Source organism: Thermobia domestica, chromosome 11 (assembly GCF_964235325.1).
Source record: "Thermobia domestica chromosome 11, izTheDome1.hap1.1, whole genome shotgun sequence".
Lineage (NCBI taxonomy): Eukaryota > Metazoa > Arthropoda > Insecta > Zygentoma > Lepismatidae > Thermobia > Thermobia domestica.
In genome coordinates, this window is record NC_137464.1 from 179,474,754 (window position 1) to 179,501,047 (window position 26,294).

At 34.3% G+C, this 26,294-nt stretch overlaps 1 protein-coding gene across 3 annotated transcripts in view; it reads left to right on the top strand.

Moving 5' to 3' along the window:
* The window catches only part of unk (RING finger protein unk), a 163,919-nt gene that overhangs the window by 99,813 nt on the left and 37,812 nt on the right, over nucleotides 1-26,294 (top strand). For all 3 annotated transcript variants that reach the window (XM_081731386.1, XM_081731384.1, XM_081731385.1), the window contains exons 3-8: nucleotides 4,776-4,962; nucleotides 6,951-7,050; nucleotides 10,049-10,184; nucleotides 11,598-11,800; nucleotides 16,851-17,020; nucleotides 22,901-23,053. In XM_081731386.1, coding sequence (XP_081587512.1) covers nucleotides 4,776-4,962; nucleotides 6,951-7,050; nucleotides 10,049-10,184; nucleotides 11,598-11,800; nucleotides 16,851-17,020; nucleotides 22,901-23,053 — 949 coding nt within the window. The remainder of the gene's footprint in view (nucleotides 1-4,775; nucleotides 4,963-6,950; nucleotides 7,051-10,048; nucleotides 10,185-11,597; nucleotides 11,801-16,850; nucleotides 17,021-22,900; nucleotides 23,054-26,294) is intronic.

A 26,294-nucleotide genomic window follows, 5' to 3' on the forward strand; every position in this document is an offset into this window, starting at 1 on the left:
TGCCACTATTTTTTCAGTTCTGAGTACTTTATCCTAATTATATAAGGTTAGCAGGGTAAAAAAAGTTATTTCAAAGAATTCGTGAATCAACAATGGAAGTTATTGAAAAAGGGCATTATAGTCTAACCGAACAAAACTACAATTCCACTCAGCTTGTATCATTTTGCAGCAAAATATATAACTATTTTTAATGTTGGCTGCTGAAAATTTGTGTACATTTCCTATTAGCGTATGCATACGAGGGGAAAAAATCAACAATTAATCAACTGACATATAGTTGGGTTGAGTCTCCAATACAAATTTAAGAAAACTGTCTGAAATGGTGGGTCGTACACTATAACATTGTCACACGTTGAAATTAGGAGATTTTAAATGAAATGGCCCATACAGAATCAAACGCATAATAATCTTTAATACGACAATTAATTATCTGATATCTCCAAAATGACTTCACAAAAGCTAACCTGTACTGGATCGAGACATGGCAATGCTGTTAGCCGTATGTTATGTTCTGAAATCTCTTCGTTGATCTCTTTTCGTACAAGTAGTGAGTGTTATGTCTTTCACCTAGTTATATTGAAGAGTGACTACGATTAATTTATATGTAAATTCTATAAAATAGCATTTTTTTTTTAATTTGAATTTTATCCGACATCCAGATTTCTCCGACTTTACTATCCGGAAACAAACAAAAAAAAAAAAAAAAAAAAAACGGATTTGGCCATATATAGTCTCTAGTGGCTCTATGGTAAAGAAATAGGTGCCTGTCAGTTTTCTTAATGAGTGTTGACCACTGTTATGCAGCCATGTTCACCAAATAACTTCATAAATTCATTTTGTACTTCGGTGCCGGGGTTATAAAATCAGTATAAGGCTTCTTGGTATATAAACTGTTTGTAGAAAAATTTTTTTAGTGCAATTACTTATGAAAGAACTTAAGATTTAATAATTCTTTTGTATAGCTGTACTAACAATGTGAAAGTCCCTATTTAGATGCTGCTGCTTCTTTTCTTAATAATTATCTAAACAATTCAGTTCGTTTAATCCTAACGGGAAGCTTTTAAATTACGTTTATTTAACAATAATTTAATGTTGTAATTTATTTCTTTCAACTCACTTGATTTAAATATTAATACGATATTGATATCAAATTGCAACAATGGCAGGGATTACAAAATATGATAAATAACATGTGGCCTAACTTTCGTGCTGTTTCGAAGTGGTTGTATGTAGATGTGTAAATAACAAGAATGTGCTACCATTTGTGAGAACTACACAATTACATCCAAATCCATAACACCGATTCATTATGAGGTGGGTCCTAGTCTTTCGTAAATGGTGGTCCATACAGAAGGTAATTTTGAAGAATGGACGAAAAATGTGCATATCGACAAACTACTGATACGTCACAGAGGAGCGGAGTTGCTAACTAATACAGTGAAATTCCAGTTATCCAGACTAAAGAATTCCCAACGCTATCCAGATATGCTGAAACTCGGGTAATTGGGGCAATCATAAAAGGTTGTTTTGAAATTTTAAAAAACTCTAAAATTGCTTTTGTTTTTAAAAAGGTATCCCTAATGTTCATATAGTTAGAGATGGACATAATGTACAGTACATGACTAAGTTTAATGTATCCCAATAATAAAGTTAATTGGTTTGCTGTAGACATTCATTTGTGTGCTTCTAGTTCCCTCAGACGCTTGAGGAATGAAACTGTCATTGCATTCAGGCTATCGTTATTATTATTATTATTTTACAAACTAATCCTACAGTTCACGTTTTTAACCCGTGATATCAATCGTATTAGTGGAGTTCAGACAATTAGGAGTTACACTGTATTAGGAATTCTATTTTCCCCAAATAATTAAAAAAAAATAGTAGCTAAATGTTTCGCCAAGAGTTTTTAAGATATGGGCGATGATTTGTTTATCTGAACTCGTGATCAGAGCAATCCTCTGTTAGGTGATTATTACATAAATTTTTTTCACTATCATACGTAGCGAAAGACTGATCTCTGCTCGTGCGTCTCACTCATTTGTACTTGAATAGAGCTTGGCAAACACTTCAGTTTAGGTATCATTCACTGGCGATCTGCCACAACGCCGCATACAGTGGATTGAGCCTGTTGCTCTCTCCAAATATTTTCCAGTGAACTCAACCCTCACTTCCTTTACTTCCATCCCTTGTTGTCAGTAGTGATCTCGTTATTTCCACGCGTCTTTTGTAATTGTTTATTCTTAGTGCCACAGATTCTCTCCTTCCCAGTTTTAAGTACAATTAAATTTAATTCCAGACCTAGTATCTGATTTATACAGGCTCTTCAAAAAGTAGTACTAACTAGATGCGTTTGATAATTAAATTATGTGTGAGCACATTCAAGGGAGATAGATCGATAGAAATATTTACGATGAGATAGGTAAGCTAAATATTGACGATGAGATACATATTTTAAGCCAGTGTTTTGTGAGTACTCTTCAGTATCCATTCGAATTTTATGACTTAGGAATAATTGGATCAATCTCAGTGCGCTTATATTTTACGTGAGGGACGGCAACGGAATAGAATAACCGGAATCTTTAACTTTTGTAAGCACTATTTTGTAGTAAGGGCCAGCGTCCGATCTTCGGTACGGTCATCATTATAATTTGCTCTTTCTGATATCCAATAATAATCAGAATCCTTGTATTATCCAAACCGATTACTGTTTTATTTCCGGCTAAAGTGAATATATATATATATATATATATATATATATATATATATTTAGTTTAATTTATTAGGCTAAAGGAGATGGATGGTCAATGAAAATGAATGATTACTAAGTTCAACTTTTGCACTTTCCCACCAAAAATTAAACTAGGAACAATGTACACAGCGGGGACAGCTTCCAGCCGAAGTAAAATATGTGGTTGTGTATACATACAAAACTCATTAAAAAAGAAGTACTCTCGTTTTTTTTTTTCTTTTTTTTTTAAACACACAATAGCATGTATTTTTTCAGTAAATAGTTTCCGGATTTTATAATATGTTCTAAAAGTAAGTTTTTTGATAGTACTATAAGATATGAATTAAAAATAAGCGTTTACGATTAGCTAGTGGTATTTTTGTCTTTGGGTTGCCATCATGTTCTATTTGTTTTTGTTATGAAGTATCTTCATAGTTAATAAATAAAAACACCCGCTAATGCTGTGTCTTCAAGCTCTATTCTTGAATATATATTCCGCTGCTCCCGTCGTCAGTCAGACGTTGAGAAACAAAAGTAAATATCGATGAATTCACGTAACAAATGTTTTTTGTTTGATGTAAAGTTTTGAGTTTAAGATAATTTACATTACTACAAAGAACACTTCAAAACACGACACTGATTCTTAGAAATCTGTTAAAAAATTTAATCTAAACAGTGAGGGGCAGACTACGGCCCACAGGTAGGATACGGCCTCTTGAAAAGTTCTATCTAGCCGGCAGCATGATTGCGACGAGTGAAAGGAAAAATAGTGTTACTTGGAAAGAGTTATACTAAAGCTTGACTGCAGATGATCATTTAACTTCACTTCTGGGAATCAATACATTCTAATTCCAACAAGGTTATAAGAACTTCAATCATGAACAGGGATTAATATTACAAGAATTTTGTAAAATGTACCATTATTGTTTATTTTTTAAAAAAATACTGGCCCGCCTAAAATTTGTTCTTCTTTCTGTAGTCCTCTCCCGAAAAAGTTTTCCCATCACTGGTCTAAACAATGAAAATTATATATTTGTAAATTACTGAAAAACTCACTGTACAAAGCAAATATGCTTCAAGTTGTGTCGTATGAATTATTGTCAGATCCAAACTATATATAATTATTATTCGTGTATGCATCTCTGAGCAAAGCGGAAAAACATAGTACTGCAGTTTACAACTGGATAAAAATATTCTTGGTGAACCTCGTATTTTTCGAATAAAGCTGTTATTGAAAAAAAAAAAATCCAAATCTTGTGTTTAGGCTACTTTCAACCAGATTCAACTTTGAGTTTTTGGTCCTTATATTATATGTCTCAAAAAGCGTTTCGGTTCAATGTGTGAAGTAGTTTAATCTAAAACTACCGCTAACTCTACTAGAACCAGAAGTGGTATAAATTCTGTACATCTTCCGGTTTCAATATGGATCTACAGAGAGCTAGAACGATAAGAGATAGCGAGAAACTTTTCATTGTGTATCTATTTAGCGTTCTGAGAATAGATATAATCCTCTCATAACCATTTATTCAAACCGGAAGTAGTAAAAACCAATCACTTCCGGTTTTAACATTAATCAGTATAGAGTGAAACCTTTAGTAGTATGAAAGGCTTTCTACAATTAATTAAGCTTCCCAGGAATATATTTCATCTCCATTCTAATATCTACTAAAACCAGAAGTGTGAAAATACGCAAGCACTTGTTTTTTCAGTATGAAAAAATATCACGTCATATAAAACCGAACTTCTTCACGTGGTGTATACGTGATACTATGACTTAGGTTCCTTTTATGTTATGAACAAATTCAATTTAAGCCTGTTATAAATAGGCCTCGAACTACGCGGTTTTGCATAGTGCGAACGACGCTTCTTGGAACAATTAAGAGTTTTGCAAAGTATTCATGTTAGTTTTTCCTGCCCGCAAGGTTAATTCATACTGGAATAATCATTAATATAACAATAATATTTCCTGTAGAAAGTAAGTTGTATTAGCAAGAAATAGACCATCAATCTTGGAATGCATTAATTTTCTACATTTTTCTTTTTCCAGTTGCCCGTACCTACATCGCACAGCAGGAGATACAGAACGGAGATATCACTTGAGATATTATAAGACATGCATGTGTGTTCATGATACAGATTCACGTGGATATTGCGTTAAAAATGGAGCACATTGCGCATTTGCACATGGAAATCATGATCTAAGACCTCCTGTATATGATATAAAAGAAATACAGGTAAGCTTACAGTTAATAATTAGAATGGTAAAATAATAATAACGTAGAAAAGGATTATTTTCTGGTCATTAACTTTGATAATGTGTATCAAATGATGCATTGAAAAATAAACAAATTCCATGTGACTTTTGTGTTAGGTGTAATTACCTAGTTTTACAGTTACGTGTAGGAAAAGCCATATTTTCAGCGTCCAAGGATTTAAAGTGCTTGCTATCTTCTAAACATTTATGAAAATTGGTTTTTAATGTAAGATTCGCCTGACAAAATTAGCGTTTTCAGCAAAATTAAATTAAAACATTTATCATTTTGGGTATGGAAAATTAATATCTCTCTAATTATTAGTAGAAGCTGTAGGGTATATATAAGAACAATAGACTCAGTGCTCTATTTTTCTTAATATTTTTGTCTCTTCCCTTTTGTAATAAGTGGCTAATGTTCATGCTTTCTGTGTGCTTAATTTTGGTTCGATCCTCGGTTAAGGTACTTGCCTTAGACTAGACAGAAAACCGAGTCATGATTTGAATCACACTTTAAGCAGTTGATATAGTCTCATATAGCCTCGATGCTGGAAAAGAAACATTGAACGCAGATTTCTTACATTAGACGTTTTCCTCCACTTTAATCAAACGATATGAGTTCTCAATAAGCAAAAGATAGTAAGAATACGGCAGTATGTCAGGTTGTTAGACTAAAAAGAATTACTAACTATTTAAATTAATCAGAGTAATAATAGTGATTGAAGGCGAATTTTAAGGGTAGCGAAGAGGGAATGTTCTACCGTACACTTCTTCGAGTATTTGAATGTAAAAAAAAAGGATGTGACCCCTCCTCCATCATCAAGAAGCAGTAAAGCATGGTGGGATAGAATCCAGCTCGAAAACTCAGTGTCCTTGGAAACATAATTCAGTGAAAGCTTCATAGAACAGTACAATAAAAAGAACTGTCGCATTTTAGAATGGTGGTCGTTTCTGATTATTATAAACTAAGTTCCCTTGTCCCATTTGCAGTAACCCAGATAATAATGATGAATTTTATGTAGTTCGATTTTCATTGGTATTTCACAAACTGTTAGTAACCTTTAATTTTTCAACCAATAGTTTAAAATATCTTGAATAGTTACGTATATTCACATCCAAACATAAAATAATTTAAGGTTTCTGAACTATTCAAAAATACATAACAATTCTTAGCAGATTATTTCTGCTTCGATTTTCTAACCCTAACAGATTTTTATGTATGTATTTATGCATTATGTTTTTACAACAATAAATTCTATCCAATTTATTTTGAGTTGAAGAAACATTTAAGCATGTGCCATAATTGACTTGGTTTACGGTGTAATTTTTGAATTATGATAAAAGTAAATATTTGAGTGGCATTCACAAGAGTAAAAAATTGTAAAAGTAAAGTATTCCTGCACATCAATATCTTTTTGGGAGTGTCAAACTAGAATTAAATACATCAAGGAAAATTCGGTTTATTCATTCTGAAATTATGGACATAATATACAGTGTGACAGGTCTCGTACGTTTATTTTCTATCGATTGTACAGAATAAAGAAAACAGCATGTTTCAGATTTTTACCGATAAATTTAATTCCTTATCAAATGGAGCAAAGAAGGAATGAACACGGTTAGAAAATCACATTTTTACTTATCTGCAGAATGACAGTAAAGTTTGTGTATCCATCCCAAAAATCTCAAACAGCTCTGAATATGGCAAAATGCCACAACAAGGAGTGAATTATTTTTAAGCTGCTGAGTATATGTACTGAAAATTACTATTAATTTTGGTGACTGTTTATGGTTTGTTTGGTTTAAGTTTAAATAACATGGGAGTAAATAGTTCAGATTCTGATAATCAATCTCAGTTAAGCGAGAAAGTATAAGTGGCCCATACTTCTTACATTTAACTTCCAGTAAAATGAACTTTTCTTTTAAAATGCTTGGAATTATTGTAAAAGTCCTGCATGTGCTTTTTCTTTATAGGCTATGGAGAATTCTGACGGTGATGGCTCTGGAAATACTAATGGACCTAATGTTCTAGATAAAGAAAGAAATCTAATGAATGAAGATCCAAAATGGCAAGGTAAAGTTTCCAGATAAAGTAATTTTATTCAAAATACATGCTATAGATACAAAATATATCCTCCCATCTCTTCACTTATTCTACAGACACACCAGGGCTCATAGCGAATCACTTTTTTAACTAAAAGTTACTTTTTTTGGGAGGTAAAGTGACTTTTTCGTGTGATTTATGTTTTGCATTGGCAGTTTTCTAAGAAAAATATAAAAATAAATGGAAAAAGGCAGAAACTTGTTCCTCATTACTCTTCTGAAAGCTTCAGTACTTGCTGTCACATATGAAACAGTCAGCTTTATTCTCATTTCAGCTTTTATTCTTTCTAAAGCACAGTGGATTGTTGGTGGATGCGTAAGCTCTCAAGATGGGGTTAAAACTCTTCTATATCTTTCTTCTACCATAATAGTCTTTTAGTTTTCTCTCGTAATAGTTAACGCTCCGTTCAATGTTGTGTGTGTGTGTGTGTGTGTGTTTATGTGGTTCATCGTGTATTATACTTCTTGTATGTTCTTTTTAATAGTAGGTGATGAATTTGAATATTTCATGGCTTTGAGAACTCTCAATGCTAAGTTAAATATAATGTCTGGGATGAAGAAATTCGGAAATAGGCCAGAACTGGTTCCACTTACTCAGAAGCTTCTTACGTCTGCTAAGTCTGCTTACCGCAACTATGACCTATACTTAGAAAACGTAAGAAATAAGGAAGCTCAAAAAGAAGTAAAGAAGAAAAGATGAAACAAAAACAACAAACAAAGAGAGAGATGATGGAGAAATTGACAAAGGAAAAAGGGGGCATGCTGAGATTTTGGTCAGTTTTTTGTGTGCTTTTGGTCACTTTTTCATGTGCCTTTGGTCACTTTTCAACTATTTACAAGAGACTAGACCAGACTGATAGCATTGTTTAGGTTTGCGTACAGGTTGAGACGAGACAACTTTTTTACCCAATCTTCTCAAGACGAGACATCCTCAAGTGTGCAGGAAAGCCTAGTTGTGTTAACAAAATAGAAGGTAACCTAAAGATAGAAGTAGTTAATGTTAGTAGTGTCTGTAATCATAATCTGTGTGTTATTTCAAACGAAGTAGAGCTGTTTTGTGGCTTTGACGTGGGAGACCCTGGTTCGATTCCCGGCGGGAGCTGATGTGGTTCGGATTTCACATTAAGCTGCAGGTCCACGTCTCATAGCCTCGCTACTGAACGGAACTCTCAAATCAAATTCTAGCAAAACACATTTTCCTAGTGTGTTCCTACATGCTTTTCGTATATGTAATACATGTAAACAAGAATACTATAAGCAATGTTGCAGGTCTAATTGTATTACTCGGTTATTCTCAAGATCTGATTAAAAATTAATACTGCGAAATGGAAGATCTTTATGTGAATAAACTTTCAGATGAAAGTCAGTCAATAGCTGTCTCGTCTTTGGTGTACGTGAAAACTGGTTTGTTCTCTGTTCGACCCAACCTTCGTATATGAATTATACTTATAAGTAAAGAAGCGAGCAAATAATAAGATGATATGAATAGAAAGTGAGAAGTCAAATAAGTGTGCTTATTGTCATATGCACGTGATCATCTAAAAATCTCCACATAATCATTGGCAGTAATGCGTCCTATAAGTCACAGGATCCACGGAATACCGGGCAACTGCATCACAGCCGCTACCAAGTTTCATACTAGGAAGAAGACAGCAAGGACGGGTAGGAGCAAGGGCGTTCATCTTAGATACGTGTGCACACGACTAATATACTGACCATTTTAGACAGACTTCCACTATATGACCGTACATCTACAATTCGAGATCTTTGAAGCTCAGGGAGGTCTGCGGTTGGGTGTGTATATATACTTTGACTCACTAACTGTACGTGATTCAATACATGCCTCCGTTCTGCCTCGCGTGACGTGCTACAGACGATTACCTAACCCACCACTAACAACGACCAGGTGCTGCAGACGTATCCTCAGTGTTACTACCTTCCACAACTTTGCGTGCTGCAAATTACAGGTGTTTCCATTCTTTTGATAACCAATATACAATAATATAAACCAAGCTAGTGTTAAAAGTCGTTTAAGATATATGGAATGATCAAGCTAAGCTAATGAAATGTGCGGTACTTGGGTGTAGATATAACTTTATTTATTTATTTATTTTAATCAGGCAAAGATGTAAAAGTTGCCTAACAAAAGAGTATATAGTAGACAATTTTGTGAGTACCATACATAAATCATGAGTAATAGTTCTTTTGAGATCTAGAAAGTAATATGCCTACAGTTTGATGACGTATAACCGCAGTTTTTCACATGATTTACAAAGTAGATGAGTCCCACATTTTATTTCTGGCAGTTGATATTGTGTATATTTCTCTTGTGTGCCTATTATGTTATGTACTGTTCTATTCACTGTAATTGCTAAATCATGATGATTAATTCGCCTATTGCTAGAGACTTACTCCTTCACATGTAAAGTTAAGTATGGACAGTTGTTAACTTTTTTCTAATTTATTCTTTTTTTTCTTAGAATATAAGAATGATTATTTTGCGAAAAACGGAAAGAAAGAAAGAAAGAAAATGAAATGAAATGAAATCTTTGAGTTTTGCGTCCCACGGTTATGCCGGTTAGGCTAAAGGAGACGGTGATGATGAGAGATGAGTGAAATGGTGGAATGAAGAAAGTGGGAGGAAACGGAAGAACCCCGAGAAAAACCACGAGCACGGTGTTTGTCCACCACAAAGTTCACTTGGCGGGGGCTGGGATCGAACCCGGGACCCCAAGCACCAGTGGTGAACGCTCTACCACTGAGCCACCGCGCCCCCCCTGAAAGAAAGAAAAGAAAAGAAAACAACAAATTCACTATAGATCACAGAATTAAAAAATAGTGAGTTCACTGTAGGTCACGGAAGTTGTGCATGAGTTCTATGTAATACAGAATTCTTGTATTAATAGTATATAAGTGATATTTTCTATTTTATGTCAAAAATCTTACATTTGTTATCGCTCTGTTTTCAGATACAAATTACGTTCTAGCTAATTATAAGACTGAACCCTGTAAAAGGCCACCTAGGCTTTGTCGCCAAGGATATGCTTGTCCCCAGTATCATAATAGTAGAGACAAAAGAAGGAGTCCTAGGAAATATAAATATAGGTAAGCGTTCGTGACATCAACTCTGTCTGGTAAATAGCTAGAAAATCCTATACTTTATTATTACTGAAATATATATATATGTATAGATAGATAGATAGATATAGATATATATATACCCGATGGCAGAACTTCCTTTGCCTTTCTGGGTTGAGCTTTTGTAAGTCAAAAATTTTCTGCAGGAATTCCAAAATAAAAAATCAAGATGATACTATCATATTTTTATTACAGCATTACATGGCAATTATTCTGCACAGGCGCGAAAGATTTTCTGCGATTACATCGCAGATCGCGGCATGTTCTGCTATGGGGTATATATATATATATCTTTTGTAATGTAATGAAATATTAATCATAATGGATGTGATAAGTATCTGCTGAGAAGCAGAAAGTCAAAGGAGAAGCATATCTCCGATGGCTTGGAATAACCTCTGTCATTTACTTGATGCTTTTTTTACTTTCTTCTTTTAACCTAAGTAAATTCTTCAGTCTCTAGTTTGTTACATGACTGTGTATGCGTATATTTATTTTCCTTATATGAAGTACCCATTGAATTCTTCATATCTAAACTAGTATTGCTGTGGATTATTAAAGCGAGTGATCCTCCCCCTCAATAATTTCAACGCAATACTGTAGGAATATTCTGACAAACCATACACAATGTTCTATTAAAATCTGTGTGTTTTTAATATCCAGGAAGATGTTATATAAAATTCTAGTGAACACACTCCTCCATTATTGGCCTATTTCAGCTGGAAGACATTGAGACGATCGAATAATTCTGAGGAAAAAATTAGACCATATTCGACGAATTTTTTTTTTTTTTTTTTCGAAAGTTATCATAGAATTTTTGTTTAAATTTTCGAGTAGGGTGGGGAGTTAAGTGAGACTTCATATTTGGATTTCAGTTTCGTAGTATCGGAAAAGTTGTATGGAAGTTATCATGAAACAGATGGAAAGAAGAAAATACTAATTTTTCCGTTTCTGTTTGTTTGTGAAATAAATTATAACACCTTTTTCCACTTCTCATCTCATATAGAAATTTTAAAAAGTAGTAGTTACCCGTCAGTCTTCCCGCCCGAGAAAGGGTCTACAGATAATTGACAGAATCTCTTTCGCGAGCTCCGAAATGTTTATTACAGCGTTTCACATAAACTTCATTTACTTATGGTTAGTCTATTAAAAACTATACTTCATAATTTTGAAGCAACTGCTTCATTTTGGGAGCGTTGACTTCGGTTTATTCATATTATCATCAGAGCAAAAGTTCGAAAGGGAAAGCAAATTCTTCACGTCTGGTTGAGAATGAACGTTTGCTTTAATTTTTCTTTCATTCATGCCGAAGTAATTACTTCAAAGCAAGAATAAAGCGTATATATAAAGCTTAGTGCATTTTATTATTATTATTATTTTCAGATCTACTCCATGCCCAAATGTAAAACATGGTGATGAATGGGGTGAGCCAGGAAATTGTGAGAGTGGAGACTCATGTCCCTACTGCCATACGCGCACTGAGCAGCAATTTCATCCTGAGATTTATAAATCAACTAAGTGCAATGATGTTCAGCAAGCTGGATATTGCCCTAGGGGTGTGTTTTGCGCTTTTGCACATGTTGATCGTAAGTGTCACTAGTTTCTGTATTTTTGAAATTCGAATATTTGTCTTTATAAGTTTTTTGATACACAAAACAAAACTGTGTTTTAAAGATTCATTTGATTGTATTCAAAGAGATAGGAAATCACCAGATTGGATGAGAGTTAAGATTATTCCAATCGGACGTACTTATATTCCACATGCTTTTCACGTAGATGTTTGTAATTCAATAAATAATACTTTTAATATTCTCGTGATACGTGTTTCCATTTTAATAGAACTGACGTTTCAAAGGCACCTTGACTGCCTTTATCAGAGCATTGTATTAATTTAGAGTATTTGTATAATAGTTTATAATTTTATTTTTAAAATTAATAAAGGCAATCAAATGCCCCTTTGAAACATTAGTTCTGATATAAGAATAAACGAATGAAATATCGTTCTGAAATCGATATTTATATTTATTTGAAACTTAAGTATTTTAATCTCTTTGATAGCGAGAATATGAGCTGTAAAAAAAGATGAGTGGCCAGAATATTTTAAACAAGACTTAGCTGGCAACTAAACTTTCTTTTTTTAAAAAAAATCTAAAGCCTAGCAAACGTCGAAGAACTTTGTTATTGATTAACTTATTTCACCGAACTGTAATTATTTACCAATTCCATTTAAACTCGAAACAGAGTTACGAAAGCAAGTAAAGAATTAGTGACCATGTGAGGTTTGGGAAAATTTTTTTCCAGGGTCCTGTATTTTATAGTCCATTGACAGAAAACAATGACAAAACCACATACGTAATTGTCAAGGTGAGGGTCACATTCTTCACATACGACAGTTTTCATTGATATTTGTAAAAAAAAAAAAAAAAAAAAAAAAAAAAAAAAAAAAAAAAAATTGAAGCCATTATGTGTGTCATAGAAGTACCAATAAAAGAAGTATGCTAAAGTTAATAGAACAGGTTTTATGAGGCACTAAATAGTGGTCACGACTAAAAGATTCCAGTCAGCTGCTGTTATATTATCTATTATAGTTGTCTTCATCATAATCATGATTTGTCTATTATTCTTCATGTATAATTTCTGAATTTTGTCTAATCCTGAAATTTATTTTTCACCATATTTGTACACAGAACATACATTTTTTTTTTTTTTTTTTTTTTTTTTTTTTTTACTACGTTTGTCTAAAGTGTTTGTTATTTGTGCAAGGCTTCAATACGGTTGGGCTAAGAGTTACTTTCGCAGAATTTTAAGATTCACATTGTTAGGTAGTAGTAGTATATTATAAAAACAGGTTACAAAAAATATATAACAATGGAAACTAGGATAAAGATAATTGTTATTGTAAAGCATGAAAAGGCAAATAGAGTACTTGATGACACTTCACATATTTTAGTTCCTCATTCACACTTTACGGAGGGTTGGGGGAGAAAAACGTAAAAATTGAGTAAAACACAGGAAGAAAAAATATACGGAAGAGGATATTAGTATATTTTCCACAAAGTTCACGTGACCGATTCCATTTCAAATCGTCCAGGCGAGCCACAATTGGTCCCCATCATAGTCTCAGATTTCATTTATTTTTTTAATATGGGATCTACATGCAACATTATTGGACCCATATTTTTTCTTTTTGCTGAAAAAAATTTTCCTTCGATATACAGCCTTCCAAAATGGCCGCCCTCATCTCGGATTGCTCGAAAAACTGAAAAACATGTCAAATTAAAAGTTCTGTTGTAGAGAAACGAATGTAGTTAGTAACATAGTCGCAATAGCAGGAAGAGTATAAAGTTGTATGTTTCGTTGGAGGGCCAAAATTCGTCTATTGGTCCAATAGGAATCGCGCAATTCACTCGCAATGTTGCCAACTTTGGTGAAATTTTTGCTAACTTCAAACACTTTTTTCTGTCCTCACGAGCAATATCAACCATCTGATTCTAGCATCGAAATCTACTCCATAAGGTCTCTTGACGACGTAAAGGACTTACGTTTCTGATTGTTACATCCCACGATATAGCATGATGAAAAGCTGAAAATTTCATTAAGACGCCATGTTTGGACGCCATTTTCTCAAAAACCCCACCTTTTAAAAATCTGAATTCTTTTCATATATTGTAGAAGTACCTAAGGATTTAATATCCGTTAACCGTTCATGCGGCTGCAGCCCCTAACATTCGCAATTAATTATTGAAATTTCGATTTTTGTACTTGAAATGTAAATATTTCCTATGGGCATTTAGGTCCTATACACAAGGCGATTTGAAAGGGAGAATGAAAATTTTGAGAGATGAATCCTGACATAAAATCCAGTAGAAACGTTCCTATAAACATGAGTCGAATTCCGCTTAGTTTTCGAATTACAGGGTTTCCAACTCGGGACCCAAAATCGGCTCGCGACAATGGAAAATAAAATATAAATTTCGTGTTAAATCAGAACTATGTGCTAAAGTTATGATGAAGTTCAGAAAGTTGATTTGTATCAACATGATGATTTACGTGCGTTGCAATTCGGTTGGCAGTGTTGCCAACTTGGTAGAACTTTTATTTGTTTCCAAATGACACTACGTTGGTTTTATGTGATATTTGGTATTCATTAATGATTGCAAACATCACATGAAGCACAATTTTCCCCATGTCAGCATAGTTTTCGAAAACACATGTATTTCATTAAGAGGTTTATCTCGTGCGTTATTGATAGTTTGCAACATTAAGTGTGAATTTCACTTGATGTTTGCCATCGTTAGTAAAACCAAAATGTCGAATAAAAACTACGTCTGTGTAAGTTGTAATAATAATAATAATAATAATAAAATATTTTTTATTATTGCTAAACCTCTCATAACTGCACGCATCAAGTTCGAACTTGTTCAAGAAGTTCTGCTGCAACCACGAAACAGTTTCTTACGAGATTCGGTGTCGTGAACATCGTTCTAGTGTTCTCTGGAACCATGAAAATCGTTTTCACTGGTAACATGACATTGTAGTGCACTAGTTACAATGTTTGTGTGAATAACAATGGAGAAGTCCTATTGTAGTAAGGACCGTATTAAATGTGTTGATGATTCTAAAAGGCATAAGATAATTGTGTACAGAAAGAATTCTTGACAAACATTTTATCTTGCAGTAAAATATAAGTATTGCGTACAGCGCGTATGCCAAAATGTAGTATTAGGAGAGGATGATTATTTGTGTAAAGGGTACTTTGAATATTTACCGTGAACAACGTGAATGTATGTGAGATATTGGTGACCACGAAAGAAGATGTAAATATGAAATTATGCACCAGCAAGATAAAGAATTTGTTTCTCTGAATATAGATTTTGAAACCATTAACCAGACAGTTAACATGCTAAACATGAATGTGTCCTCATGAAAACGGCCGTTATCGGTGAAACCTAGACTACGGTGAAGGATTCACCTCTCAAAATTTTTCATACTGCCTTTCAAATCGCCTTGTGTACAGGACACAAATAATCATCCTCCCCAAATAGTACCTTTGGGCTGACACGCTGTACGCAATCTATATATTTTACCGCGAGATAAATTTTTTGGCTAGAATTCTTTCTGTGCACAATCCTCTTACGGCTTTTAGCATAATCAACACATTATCTTATGCCTTTTAGAATCATCAACACATTTAATACGGTCCTTACTGTAATAGGATTTCCCCATTGTTATTCACACAAACACTTAACTAGTGCACTACAATGTCATGCTACCAGTGTAAACAATTTTCATGGTTCCAGAGAACACTAGGACGATGTTCACAACACCGAATCACACAAACAATCAATAACGCACGAGATAAAACCTTTTAATGAAATACATGTAAGTTTTCGAAAACTTCGGTGATCTAGGGAAAATTGTGCTTCATGTGATGTTTGCAATCATTAATGAATACCAAATATCACATAAAATCCACGTAGTGTCATTTGGAAACAAATAAAAGTTCTACCAAGTTGGCAACACTTCCAACCGAATTGCAACGCACGTAAAAATCATCATGTTGATACAAATCAACTTTCTGAACTTTATCAAAGCTTTAACACAGTTTCTGATTTAACGCGAAATATATATTTTATTTTCTATTGTCCCAAACCGATTTTGGGTCCCGAATTGGAAACCCTGTAACTCGAAAACGAAGTGGAATTCGACTCATGTTTATAGGAACGTTTCTACTGGATTTTATGTCAGGATTCATCTCTCAAAATTTTCATTCTCCCTTTCAAATCGCCTTGTGTATAGGACCTAAATGCCCATAGGAAATATTTACATTTCAAGTACAAAAATCGAAATTTCAATAATTAATTGCGAATGTTAGGGGCTGCAGCCGCATGAACGGTTAACGGATATTAAATCCTTAGGTACTTCTACAATATATGAAAAAAATTCAGATTTTTAAAAGGTGGGGTTTTTGAGAAAATGGCGTCCAAACATGGCGTCTTAATGAAATTTTCAGCTTTTCATCATGCTGTAACGTGGGATGTAATAATCAGAAACGTAAGTCCTTTAGTTCGTCAAGAGACCTTATGGAGTAGATTTTGATGCTAGAAGCAGATGGCTGATATTGCTCGTGAGGACAGAAAAAAAAATGTTTGAAGTTAGCAAAAATTTCACCAAAGTTGGCAACATTGCGAGTGAATTGCGCGATTCCTATTGGACCAATAGACGAATTTTGGCCCTCCAACGAAACATACAACTTTATACTCTTCCTGCTATTGCGATTATGTTACTAACTACATTCGTTTCTCTACAACAGAACTTTTAATTTGACATGTTTTTCAGTTTTTCGAGCAATCCGAGATGAGGGCGGCTATTTTGGAAGACTGTATATCGAAGAAAAAATTTTTTTCAGCAAAAAGAAAAAATATGGGTCTAATAATTTTGTATGTGGTTTCTTATTTTAAAAAAAAAGCTAAATCTGAGACAGTCGTGTGGACCACCCTGGACGATTTGAAATGGAATCACTCACGTACAATTGAAAAGGGTATCAATTAATTTTGGTAAGTCGAAAACAAATTTTAAAAGTTTCCTTTTTGAAAATAATAATAATAATAATTTATTGTTTCTTCCCTTGAGCAGAAGAAATGACGATAGCACGTGATGTATCTGCTCCCCTGGACTCTGGTACAAATCTGGCTGATATTCTGTCTAGTGCTTTGCCCCCTGAACCAGCTACAAATAATAGGGAGAAACGAGATTCTGTTAGCCATGAATCTTCCAAAAAAGAAGATAAAAGTAGCGAATCTTCGGTAAGGTTTTTAAATTTTGTGATTTATTCAAATTATGAAATAGTAACGCTAAAAATACTTAACGTTGAAATCGTTTCTTTTAAGTTCTTAAGTATAAATGGTTGGTTGTGAAAAGAAATACCTACTTTACAGTGGAGTACTTTATAAGTTGGAGTTGATGAATACATAAAGTATTCAGAAGGTATTAAAATTTACTAGGATCTAAATTTAGTACTACGGTTGTCAACTTTGAAGATCACGAAGTATTAGAATGAGGCGAAGTTATCAGTGCAACATTTATGAAGTGGGAAAAAAATGAAATCGTTGATTTTAACTTCCCACGCTTATGTCCTTCCGACTAAAGAAGATGGGGTTCGATCGCAGCCCCCGCCAAGTGAACTTTGTGGTGGACAAACACCGTGTGCGTGGGTTTTCTCGGGGTTTTTCCGTTTCCTCCCACTTTCTTCATTCCACCATTTTCATTCATTACTCATCATCACCGTCTCCTTTAGCCTAACCGGCATAACCGTGGGACATAAAACTCAAAGATTTCATTTCATTTCATAAAGAAGGTGGGGTGATTAATGAAAGTGAATGAGTGTGTGCTGTGCCACCAGGAATCGAACCCGGGACTACGTGCACCAAAGACACCAGCGGGGAGGGCTAGTGTCACATTTATAAAGTAGGTTGTGTAATATAAGTAATATAATATTTCATTTGAGTAAGGCTTGTAAAAGTTTTGAAAATTTGAAACGTACTAATTAAATTTACTTTCAAACTAATGTAGGTATGTATTAATTTCTTGATGTTATGATATTATCAACTGTCATATCCTCCTCATGGCATTCACTTTGAATTGTTGCAAGTGCGATCTACCTACGTACTAAGTGCGTTGCATTTCAGCATCTCTTCCCTCCTGTAAGATACGAATCCATGGAGAGTTCATACACCATCTTGCTTGTAATCTTCCATCATTCACAGCTATTGGTTTATATGTGAGTGGTCAAAAGACGTGCTCTTTCGACTCACAGTGCCTTCGTGACTTTCGTGATCCCTCGCATCCTTTGTGGAAATCCTTGCAGCCATTGGTTCTGGCACTGATGTGAATAGTCATTTTGTTATTATAGTAGACTCCCGAGTATCCGGCTCGTGACTATCCGGCCTAGTTTTCTTTTATTGTAATTAAATGAGGAAGGCAAGGCGTTGCATTGGCAACATTGTCAAGGCATTGGAAAGCGGGCATCTGCTACGATCCTCCTACGTGTGACAGGAGCAAAACACAAGTTGTGACAGGAAAAGAGCAGCGTTCTGCTCCTTGTTAATTGTTTCGTCAGTGTGTAACGGACCTTAATGCAGTACGCTTGCCGGTGTTCCTGATTACAACTGTACAGTATTGTATTCGCAAGTTGTTCTTGGGGTATGCTTAATGTTCATAAAGAAATGAGTTCATAGAACTCCAGCCTATCCGGCTTTTTTGATGTCCGGCCTGCCCTTCCTCCACATTAAGCCGGATATTCGGGAGTCTACTGTATTCTCCTGGAAAGTTCATTTATACTTCGCACGCCCGTAATATGAGAAAGTTTTTTGGATTTCGTTACATATATTTTTGTTTCAGAAGATGCGTTTCATAAATAACATTGACATTTCGGCCATTCCATTCTTACGGACGGGACATTTTAGCTCACGATTGTAACAGAAAAACAAAATTCTAAAAAAAAAATTACAGGATTGTTTATATATCTTAATATTGGTAGCTGGGCTCTATTTACTTAACCTTATTTTTTAATAACAGAAATCGATTTTACCGTCTTTATGATGATCAGTAACTAAACTTACGGACGGGACATTTTTTGGACACATGTTGTTATAGACGTCAACTTGGGTGTCATTTTCTGCGAATTGCAAAATTTTAGCAAGCTTGTTTTTTTTTCTGTTGGGTTTAAACTATTTACCTACATGTTGCCTCACATTTCATCTGAGAATATTTATATTTCACTCAATAAAAAAAGAGTCAGTAATCTTACGGACGGGACCAAGAATTATCTTACGGACGGGACAAAAAAATAATTGCTAAAAAAGGCTTCTTGGAACACTCTTTACTGTCTGAACTGAGTTATTACCCACAAAACTAAACATAATGTTCACAGATCCGAGAAACAGAAAGGAATTATGCACTTGAACTCTTTTAAAAATTAACTCAACTACATGTAACAAGTACATGGCATATTACTCTTTTAAATCTGCAGTATTACTAGAAAACTACAAATATTCCGTCTGGCCTACGATATTAAGACAAGGAGATTGGATGAGACTTGTAACTTCACAGATTTTTTCATTTGAATGTAAACAGTTGAATTCACATTTTAAAATATTTAGCAAACTCGGAATCACGTACAAAAATTCAATATCATCATCCTTCTCAACACCACCTTAAGTGACAACAATTGTTTGTATGTGTGTTTAATTTCTCCGAACACTTTAACCAATTTGGCTACTTTTAATGTCACTTTGCTTAACTTATTAGGGGTTTTCACATTATTATCCGAAATCCGAGTAAATATAACTGAATTTCACTCGCGCTGCTTTCGGACGGTCTTCAATCTCTTCACTTTGATCTAAACCTGAAGATTCTAGCTCAGCGTGTTTCCACACTTCGTAACAACTTGTCTCAGATAGAATAGTTCTTCCGGTTCGATCTGACGCTCATAAACAAGGGGAAAATAATGTCGAGACTGAACTTGCGGGATTAGAACAAACGTGGCTCCACCTTTTCTCGAGAATATCCCTGTGTTCACTAACAAAGAATAACTGAATTCCGTCGGGCTTACAAAGCTCAGTGGAGTATTTAAAAAATTCTCTTGCTGTAGAAACCTCCATCTGTCGAGACTTAACCCTTTCCCATACCATTCTCTTGAGTGTGCTTCCTGCACCGTCCACGGCTCTTTTCCCCAAAAGTTCCACTCACCAGTCACCCCAAAGTTTTTTTTTTTTTTTTTTTTTAAATCATACACATGTTTGCCAGGTTAAATTTATTTTTGAACTCCTTAGCATAGCCTTCTGAGAAAACATTCACATGCTCAATTTTGTGTTTTGCCTTTAAGCTAGAAAAGTTTTCAAGAATACCCACACACAGGACTTGCCGTGGCTCGTATTGTCACTAATAATCGCATAGCACTGCTTTGAATTCTTCATCTAGGCCACACCAGGAAAAATAGTGACTTGAGTTTGTTTCCTGTGTGCGCTCTGTATTTCGTCTTGTGCCACACAGGAATAATTTTCTGCAAAGTCTACTTGCAGAACAGCTTCATCACACTTCAAGTTCTCTTTTTTCCATTTGAAAGTAAGATCCTTGGGTCATCTTAACAAAGCAGCGAGTCTTAAATTTTAACAAGCTTTCTCATATCACATTTACTGCATCTGGAACAGTCTCATGGACAGTACAACGAGTAGGGTGTCCGTTCACATCAACCCACTGCTTGCAAATTTCTTCACTTAAATCACAATCACTACCAATGAAAGCTGAAAGATCTGTTGTATATACAAAGCTGGCAGTTTCCAGTCATGCAATTTTCATTGGTCACATCACAGCAAAGGCCTTTAAGAAGATCTTTGGAGGTTTTAGGAAAACCGTGTATTGCCTTGGTCAGTTCACTTACAATGAAATTGAAGTTCGCGTGAAGCTTACAGACACAAACATTATGTGGCATATTAGAACTAAGCATAATGTGTGTTGGTCTCAATTCGTAGAACTTACTTTTCTTTACTTTAATTTCAGGATACTCTGTACGAAACAAAGTAAATGTTTCTTTTACTGACATACTGTCATACTTTTCTTTCACTGTCAAAAGGTCTCTCTTTTGTTTTTTTATTTTTCCATTATCAGTTTTATCCTTGAAATCGCGCTTTCCAGGAGCTTGCCTACTTATGTCGTCACGGCTGTAGAAATCTTGAACCTTTTGTATAGTTTCATTGCTGAAGATTGTAGCCCCCCTTTCAGTAATAACAGCAAATAGTAACTGTATCGAGTACTTCTTACGGACGGGACATATTTTCTTAATTCTTTTATTTGTTAAATATGAATCACTGGTTGATCACACTTTGAAATTAAATTGATATTACATTTCTTCCTTTACATATGTGTTTTCAGAACGTTATTATTATTCTACAGAACATAAAAAGAACTTCTTCACCTTTTTTCTTACGGACGGGACATCCGAAACACTTTTAAGTGCTGAGCTATTTCTAGGAGAATCAGAAGTGATAATCCGCTGCCGAACACTGCATCATATACATAACAGACAATGAGTTTTTCCGTCCAAGCGTTGCTTTCTCAAGGTCAATCACATGGATAAATAAGTGTTGGAAACAAACACCTGAAATATTTCCCGGCAATGCACACGCAGTTCAGTAAATTCAAACTGCCAAAACTGGACAAAATAAATTTTAATTGCGTTTATTTATTTATTTATTTTTTTTTTTCACTCAATGATACACATACTTTGCTAACTTAAGGCATATTTTCAGGTAAATAGCAACAACATGAAAATTTCACTACAAGGTTTACTTTTCCATGAAATGGCCGATTTATGAAATGAGTCCCATGTTTTCGGGATTATTCCATTTCCTCCCACATTATCATTGCTTCAGTTCTTAAATAGTTGACTTTCATGTGATCATCGGTATCATTAACGAAAAGGGTATAACATGGGATGCAAAATTTAATTTCCTCCTCCCCCTCCACACACACACACACACACACACACGAAAGCGAAACATGGGCACACAAATGCGTAATTTTGGAGTTAGCCAACAGAAAAGTGGTCGGAAGATACGGAAAGGACCATAACTCGAAAACAAAGTGTTGGATGAAAGTCGGAAGAAAAAAATTTAAGTGCTTATTTTGAGCTGTAGATTTCAGTAATTTGCCAGTGGATGTTAAGAGTATTTATCAATTGGGATTTTCTGATTTACTTTTTTTTTTTTTTTTTTCATTTAGGCTAATTCTTGCACCGCCTCTGCCCTACACTCATTGATACACTAATAAATCTGTAGTTCAAAGTAATCATCGTTCTCGTTTCTATTATTATTATCTTCACGTAGTATTTTGGTATCAGTTATTACTCTTTATATATTTCCTGACATACTATATAAAGAAAGGAATAATAATTATAGGTTTGTGACTTTCAGTTAATTCCAATTATTTTTGTAATGAAATTACATTTGTGAAGAATATCACAGGAGGTGGGTAAAGATCGGTACATTGTATAAATATGAAGTTTAAGCATTAAACATTACAACTCTGTGTAAGTTGCTTATGAAAAATATTGTAGGAAGTCACATGAAGAACCCCGTAAACAAAGCATAGTTATTGATTCTACCAGTGTAGACATTATTTCTAACTTCCAACAGTAATTTTGGTATGAGGCGCTTCACGAACTATATTACACGTATGTTCACAAGCTTATTAATTTAGTCTTCATGAAAACAAAAGTAAAATGTTTCGTGATGTGCCACATACTGAAATTGTTGCGAGTTAGGAAAAACTCCTAAACTGGCAGAATATCAACAACTACGCTTTGTTCCCCAGGGTTCTTACTTGACTTGCTAAATATGGTTCATATCCATAGACGTAACGTTTAATGCTTGAACTTAATACTTTACGATGTACTAGTTTTTATGAACACTTCTACTTTCTGTGATTATCAGAGGAGGAGAAAAGCTATCTTTATCCACCTCCTTTCTAGATATTAAAATAAGAAGTATTGGTTAATCTATTGAAGTCGTAGAATAATACCTTCCTAAAATTACATATGGGTATTTTAAAATTTTGCACAACATTGAAAATGTTTTTCAGGTTTTCTGTATAATGGTAATGTAATCATTATTATTTCTCATAAACAGAACGGAAGTGGAGAAGTATCAGAATCTGCTTCAACTAGTAGCATTGGGTCAGGGAGTTCTCATAGTAAAGCACCAGGGTCTCAGCTGTCTCACAATAAAAACAATAACCAAGGATGTAATAGTCATAATAGCCCACAAAACTTCATGCATACTGTAAGTTATTAAACTTCCCAGATATTCTGTTTATTACCGTATATTTATGAATCTAAGACGACTCCTAATCGAAGATGACCTCCCATTTTTTTGAACGAATCTACATCACATACTGGGTATTTTTTCATGACTTATTCTAGAAACTAAAAATCAAATCAGACACATACGTCCCTTAGTCTTCCTCACTGGAAAGGTTCACTGAATCTGCGAACGTTCAAGGTTAAAGCGCTGGCCGAAGAAAAGGGTAAAGTTTAGAGCTTAATGGAAGCTAGTTATTTTGTTCATTCAGGAAAACCTCTACATCATATGTCGGGAAAGCAGGATGACTCCATATATTTAGGCATGAGATTGGGGGGGGGGAGTCTTGAATTCAGAGATATACGGTAATTTGTTTCGTTTTATATTAAGTAAGAAAAAAGCCTTTCTAGGTGGTCATATTCGTAAACGTGTGTTACATTTTATCTTAGTTTATTATGCGTATTGGGAAGTATGAATAACTAAATACAAATTTCAGTTAGTCAGTTTAATATTGGCTCCTTGATTCTTGACTGACTTGACTGACTGGTGAGAGTGTAGAGAATGAGATATTAGATATCTGTGTATTGTTTAATACTTAAAAGTATGACATACCTTGGTATTAAAACAATACTTTTTCTTTGTCCACGATGATCAAATTACTTCACATGCCTTACTGTAATAAAATCTCGATTTTTTGTATTCTAGAAGAAAACATAGTAAGTAGTGATGTATTAGAAATAAACTGTTAAAGTTGTTTGTGAGTATACTCGAGAGTTATTTGTGATTTATTTTTGTCTTAATTCATAATATAAAATTCTGTGTAGAATATTATATGATAAATGGAGGAAACAAGTTACTATTTTCATATCGCGTCCAACGTATGAACTAATTCAGTGGTAGCTAATACATTTCTGTGTATCATATAATACCCAATTCAACCGTAATAGGGGTTCATTAATGTATATACTGGGTTGTCCAAACATAATAGAAATTGTAACATAGTCTGGGTGGCAAAACTGTGGTCTGAGTGGCGGAACATTGATGTAAAGAGTAAGATTATATAAGTGGAAAGTGAGCTGAGTAGCGTAGTGATGGGCGCACTGGCACTATAAGCTCGAGGCCCGGCTTTGATTCCAGTCCGGCGTTTTTCACAGTTTGACTTCGTTTTGTTAAAATTAAGTCTGTTGATTGTAGACGAAAGTTGTTTTGAGCACATCATGATGTGACTCTTGGAGAGCACTGCCTAGCTGAAATAAAAAAAAACAGATTTAATCTGTAAAACACTTACTGCTATGTATCAGAGTTTATACATATCATAAAGGATTTTTATCATGTGATACACATTATGAAGTACACTTTACTTCGTGTGTAAATGGACTGCTAAATAAGAAAATAAAATTTACATGTTTTATCTAAAAGTCGTGGCCCAGTTAAGTAATTGGTGCGAATAATTCCGGCCTGTGGTAAATAGATTCAATTTCTATGAGTCCAATTGTATTCAGTTACTATTGTATTGTGATTAATAACTTGGTCCAGAACGTCAACAAGAGAAATCTTACTCTGCCGATGAATGTGTTTTAAATTCAGTCCTAGCTTGTCTGCTTTTTATTTTCTTAATACATATTCATCTATAGCCCCCGAATATGACAGATTTACTCTCATCAATAATAATTTCAGAATTTTAATTGATTTGATAACTGTATCCTGTAAATTTCATACGCTCCTTCTGATCTCTTACTACCTAAGTTGCAGTGAGATTTTTTTCTTTCTTTCTTCAGAGCTATTGTTACAGATTTAGTTATTCGAGCATTCTTAAATATAGCATTTATGATAAACAAATTAATCTATGCATGAAGTAGATTTTCATGTTCTGTTTCGTTTTCTTGTTAACGAGATATCGAAGTATTGTTGTAGGTAGGATTTGGCAGTTTTAATTTTGACTGTTAATTCTTAGACTGCAATTGAAATTTCAGTTTTTCGGCATCCTTTTATTTTTTGCTTATCCCGTTGCTTGTTTATACGAAAGTGCGCAAACTTGCTATTGTGACACTGTTCACTGTTTGTGCGGACAAAATGCTTCGTGTTCGAATTGAAACATTTTTTGACATCAACTTTCTGTAATTTGAATGCAAATATACAAATCAGTTATAAGTAGGGCTCTGATTTCTATAATGTAGAAACTTCGAAGATACACATGCATTTCTGCCTTAGAAGTGGTAAAGTATGACCTAAAAAAATACCCAGTTCCACATTACTAGAGCACCTGGAATTGGTTACCCTGAAACTATATACAGTAATGCTAGATTCCCCTCAGGTTTAAACCTTGCAACGAATGTGAAATATTTTTCATACTCGGAAAGTGTCCGTACACTTAGTGATAAAAAGGTCTTATCATAAGTGTCTGTGATAATTTCAGTGGGTGGCCTGATGGGAAGTTCTCCCGGGATTGCTCAGTGGAATTACCAGTATTTTCGCAGTACTACTTTTACCCTCCGCGTATTTACAATCTCCTCCGGAGAGAGAGGCTGGGGTGGCGACTAATCTTTTTAAAGTAATTCGTGCTAGTCAAGGTCAAAAACAGTTACCGCTCTCAATGTATAGTATTTTTTTTTAAATCGCGTTACATCAAGGCCAAGTATTTCTAAGAAAGGGAATTCCAAATTCCCTCTTGGCAATACTGCAGATATCTTTCTAAGCGGTAAGTGAAACTCGCCTAAAATACGATTTTATATCACTTTGAACCCAGATATAATTTAAAGCTGAAATATGCATTTGTATGACTAACAAAAACCGTATTGTGTGTTCACAAGAAACCGAAATGTGTTTGCATTTAATTAGACAGAAAAAGATATCTAAATAATATGACATGACATAAAAGCCCGAGCCTTTATTATGAGTAATACTGTTAATGTATTTTTGTTCACTTTCAAATAGACATTGACAAGTAGCAGAACTCATAATTGCTAACTAAGCTTTAAAAATTATGCTGCTTCAGAGTCTCCAGTTCGTACTGTACGGAGATATGTGACCTACTGTATAGAAACATGCTTCATCTAAATTAGTATTAGAAAAAATCACAATTTTTTAAATTGGTATTTGCTTTGTGGTAGTAGATATTACATTTTTTTCCAATTCATTATATTTAGTAAAAATTGTTCCTGTGTACTTCTAAAGTGTTTAAAATATATCGTTGCAGTATAATATTGTTTACTTTATACTTCAT